The sequence below is a fragment of the Phaseolus vulgaris genome, chromosome 3 (genome assembly GCF_051622355.1).
Source record: "Phaseolus vulgaris cultivar YP4 chromosome 3, ASM5162235v1, whole genome shotgun sequence".
Taxonomy (NCBI): domain Eukaryota; kingdom Viridiplantae; phylum Streptophyta; class Magnoliopsida; order Fabales; family Fabaceae; genus Phaseolus; species Phaseolus vulgaris.
The window spans coordinates 10,191,025-10,195,696 of NC_143500.1; the positions used below are offsets into that span (position 1 = coordinate 10,191,025).

At 33.8% G+C, this 4,672-nt stretch overlaps 1 protein-coding gene across 1 annotated transcript; it reads right to left on the reverse strand.

The window, feature by feature from the left end:
• Positions 1-768: 768 nt before the first annotated feature.
• Positions 769-4,400, reverse strand: LOC137806532 (putative transcription factor bHLH107). Its single transcript, XM_068606721.2, has 2 exons — positions 3,579-4,400; positions 769-1,487 (listed from the first exon to the last, which is right to left on the reverse strand). The coding sequence occupies exons 1-2, from the start codon at positions 3,903-3,905 to the stop codon at positions 1,002-1,004; spliced, it is 813 nt and encodes a 270-aa protein (XP_068462822.1). The 5' UTR covers positions 3,906-4,400; the 3' UTR covers positions 769-1,001.
• Positions 4,401-4,672: the final 272 nt, after the last annotated feature.

Sequence of the window (4,672 nt, forward strand, 5' to 3'; positions counted from 1 at the left end):
AGCTTACAAGTATTAATTGAACTTTCACACTAGAATACGTCTAGCTATTATTTACTTGTTAAGTTTATTTTTCTTTCCTTTAAAGCTTTCCATTAAAAGTCTTGATCCGTGACAAAAACTAAAACTCGTCTCAACACATCTAGTTGATTTTCACTTTGTTCAATAAACGTATGTGCATACATACACTTGAAAATCTTTTGTGGAAAGTTTTTGTCACTTCATTTTTTATTAAACCCTTTCAAAACTTTGAGACAATCTTTTTATAAAAAATGAGTGACTGTTCTCATTCTACACATTCTAATGTGTATGGAAACATTAGGAATCCCAATGAAGAATTAAATTTAAGAGATGAAATTAGAAATTTAAAGAGAAAATTTGAAAAAAAATGATAAAACAAAGAGAATATAGACCTAAAAGTAAACAAGAAGAGGTTAAAAAGAAGAAGAGCATATCATGAGAAACGCCACACTCAAAGTCAACAGTTACTCACTCAACCGTTAATATTGAATGATTCAGTGCTGACTTCGTGTCTGCCATAAATAAGACATATCTTCAATTGTTCCTCATACATTCACAATAACAGCTTCCACACAAGCCCTTTTTTAAATTTGGTAGAATGATTGTCATGTTCGGATAATCCTTCTGAACATGTTTTTTAGAATGATTTTGTACTTTTGGAAGGGGTAATCAAAACATAGTATAATTTGCCTGCATACTAAAATACAAATCCAGCTTTGAACAACAGAAAGATGTTAATAATACATTCTCTAGCACACTTTATAACACAATTTCTATTATTGGATAAACGCGATTTTCATGATGATATCACACATCTTATTTAATGAATCTCGTTTATAATGAGATTCACCCAATAATAGAAAATATGTTAAACAACATACAAGCAAGTGTGATGCTAGTATTTCTCAAAAAAATAAGAAATACTAATGGCACACTTTGTAACACTTGAAATGAAGAAACATAAACACATCAAATTGTTGACATCAACACAAACAAGATCCATGGTTGCATGAGGAAGTGGATGTTTCAATAAAGCATAGTCTTCTCCTCTTGTTAGCATGTGATGTTCTGGGTGAGAACTCAAGTGAAGCAGAAGCCTTATCCAGTACAGAAGATAGTGCCTGGTGAACAGTTCTTGCAAGAGCTTGGCATTCTTCAGTATCAATATTAATGTTCCCTTTGCAACATGTAAAGACGAATACATTCTTCATTCTTCCTGCCAAAGTTGAAATTTCTGCCTTCTCTAGATGCAGTGGAAGGGAATCAAGTGTTTGTCTTAGGTCAGATATTATTTCAGGTCGGAAATCACAGCAAATAGTTGCACTGTAAGACTTGGATCCGTCACATGGTTCAACTTTCACTTCATCAGCATCCATTGGGATTAGAAAACCCTTGCTTGCTTCTACTGCAGTTTTCTTCAACTCCTTCACTTGGCTGATCACTTCAGCCAGTAAAGTGGCTTTATCCATCTAAGGAATAACAATTGACCCACAAAATAAAAATCAGCAGATTTTAACAAATGTTTTACTAAACAGAAGAAAGGATAATCAGAAATAAAAGAATAATTTTTGTAGTCACACACCAAAAGAAAAACTGTACTATTTTTTTATGACAAGGACACTTATATGGATTAATTACTGCATTATTGTTTCCATTATCACCTCTCAGTACCTATCAACATGACTTCAGCATAAGCCAATTATAGAGTGATAAGTGATAACTCAAGTTGATTGATCCTTTGGTGATGGTGGCTTGAATAAGTATGATAACTTCATTACAAAAGAGGCCAAATCCACTAATTATACTAATTATGGTAATTGATTAAACTAAGTGTCTAACTAGTCACTAGTTCCGGTTAACCAATGCCTAAAAACATTGATGGTTTTCCTTCCATGTCCTACATCACCATTATCACTTAGCCAACAAAAAGAATATGTCTGTTCAACAAAACAAGACAAAACATGCAAACCACAAACTTATCACATAATATTTAAATATACTGACTCTGTCGTATGATTCCCATAAGAACAGCTAGCACTTCTACGATAATACTTGATTCGAATATCATATCAATCTGATTATAGAGATGACATTTATGCTCCTTTATTTATTTTTCCTCTGATAAGGACCATCAAATTAAAATACCTAGTCAAAATTGACATTCTACAGTGCTTAATGTTTTATAATTTGGTTCATATGACTTGTTAAAGATAAATCCCAGACAAAAACATTGCCTCCTTCCTTTGCTTTCTTATAAAAATATTTCTTAGAGCAATCCAACTAAACCAGTAACTTTTAACAAATAAAGTAGTATTAATAGCAGAAACTATATTTGGGCACCCAGCACAATCCACGGACATTAATACTCACCTAATGACATGATGCACAAGAGGAAACATCTGGTTTGCATGTATACATAACTTATTGAATAATAAGTGAAGCGTTTTCAGTTTAAAAGTATAGAATATGAAATCATAAAAAAAAATACATATTATAACACTAATTATAATAAGTTAGGATGCATATCATATATAATAAATAACTCCACATTACATAATCAAGTGATGCATCTTGGTAGTTGACTCTAGCAAGGAACAACTCCTATATATGTACCTAGTTGACCACATACGGACAACAATGATGCAATCAAAAGCCCTTAATTTAATTACAATAATTACAATGATGTTCTTCAAATCTCAACTTGTGGTGTTTATATACAGCAGACTCCGAGCTCTATTCTTTTTTTCAAAATTAACATGTGAAAGGGAAACGTATATGCACAGCCACAAGCATTATGAATTTATGACATAACTGAAAATAAAACTACCATAATGGAACTTTGAGTATAAAACTGTACTAATGTGTCAAAAGTCAGTATTTTTTTTGTCAAGTAGCTTATTGATAACTTAATATATGTTTTATGTTTTTCTTAAATTTTCTATTCTCATCTCATCTCTCCTTGGTAGAACAGTTTGCATTTCCATTCTTCTTCAACTTAAACTGATTCAGTGTAACACGAAGTCTACATATGGCTTTTCACCTAGTTTTCAACCTTCTCTCAAATCTATTATTCCTTATTCATATCACCAACAGAATATGCGTTTTACTGAAACATTTTCACTGTTCTTATGTAAGAACTGTCTAGATAGCAAAATTTAGAAGTGCTATATGAGTAAATCCATTTTGTTCATAATCGTTCAAGTAAGGCAATTATAAAAAAAGTCATATTTAGATGAACTAAGGTTCCCAGAGTTGGGATAGCTACCCCAGAAAACTTTTTTTCTCCTCATAATATAATATAAATGTGTAATAACAAATCTCCTCCTAAATTTGAAATGAAGTGAAATATTGCCCCACATTTAGCACAAAAAATGGAGTATAGTATTGTCCCCACAAATTTATATATATATATATGAATTTCTGAATCCGTTGGTGTCCAATTATACAATCAAAGTGAAATCATGAAACTAAAGAGCAAAAATAATTGAGTGCTGTAATAAGCCATGCACAATAAAAGAACAAATCTCCAATAGAAGGAAAAGGAAGGAAGAAAAACATACCTTTTCAGTGGATGGTACAAGGCCACGTAGTGTTGTAAGATGACCGTTTATTCTCTCCCTCCTTCTCCTCTCTGCTTCACTATGATTCTTCAAAGCAGCCAAAGCTTTGGCCTCACAAATCTCATTCTTCCCCACCCTTGCAGCCGAAGAATACTTCACCAGCTCTCCCTTCTCACTCTCATAAACCAAAGAATGCGATGATGACAAGCCACCCTTCACAACATCACCATTGGAAGCTCCAAGGCTTCGCAAAGTGGGATTGAACAAGCCCGAAGTATCAGAGCCAGAACCAGAAGAAGAGCTTTTGTCATAGAAGGAGTAAACCATAATAATAAAGGTTTTAAATTGCAGTCACAGTGTAGGAAATTAAAGAGAAATACAACCTATGCAGCTAGAATTGCAGAAGTTAGCAAAATTATGATCAGGAAAACTCCAAAAAGCTTGACTTTTGGACCAAAACTGTGATCATGAGCCGTTTTGTTAAAACCCTTTTGAGTGTAGAGGAGGTACAAGAGAAAGAAAAGAAGGAAGTTAACCAGGTGGACGAGTTCGAGGGGCGAACCAAAAAGAAAGCTTTTGGAAGTGAATGGTGCCTTGAGAAGGTGCTACTTTGGTTTGTCTGGTGATGGTGTTGGACATAACTTCCATTAGGCAAAGGAAAAGGGTTGGCAGGGTTAAAGGGGTAAGATCAGTGTGAAAAGATCCAGGTTTTCATCTTGGTGGTGTTGAGCTGAACCATTTCCAAATGGGAAAGGGCCAAAAGGGTGAAGAACTTTGGGAAGTGAGACTTGACTCTGACTTGGATTTCAGTGAGAGTACTGACAAGGGACAAAGGTAATGCTACGCTTGGTGTCTTAAAAGTGCAGATAGAATTCAGAAGACAAGAGGATCACCACTGAACAATGATCTTGATTCTTGAGCTTATTCATATATGCATAGTTTGAACCAAAACAAAGATGTGATGTGTAATGTTGACTAAATATTTATATTATGTTCATTATTTTGGTCAATGTTTAATACCTATACTCCTGTGCTCACACTGTTACTACTGAATTATTCATTCAGAGTAGTGGAAACCAACCCATTCGATTTAA

Excerpts from the sequence above, each read along its gene's own strand:
- LOC137806532 (XM_068606721.2), bottom strand. The coding sequence starts at position 3,905 with ATGGTTTACTCCTTCTATGACAAAAGCTCTTCTTCTGGTTCTGGCTCT. Across the intron at positions 1,488-3,578 it reads TTGTACCATCCACTGAAAAG|ATGGATAAAGCCACTTTACT; the intron begins GTATGTTTTTCT and ends GTTATTCCTTAG.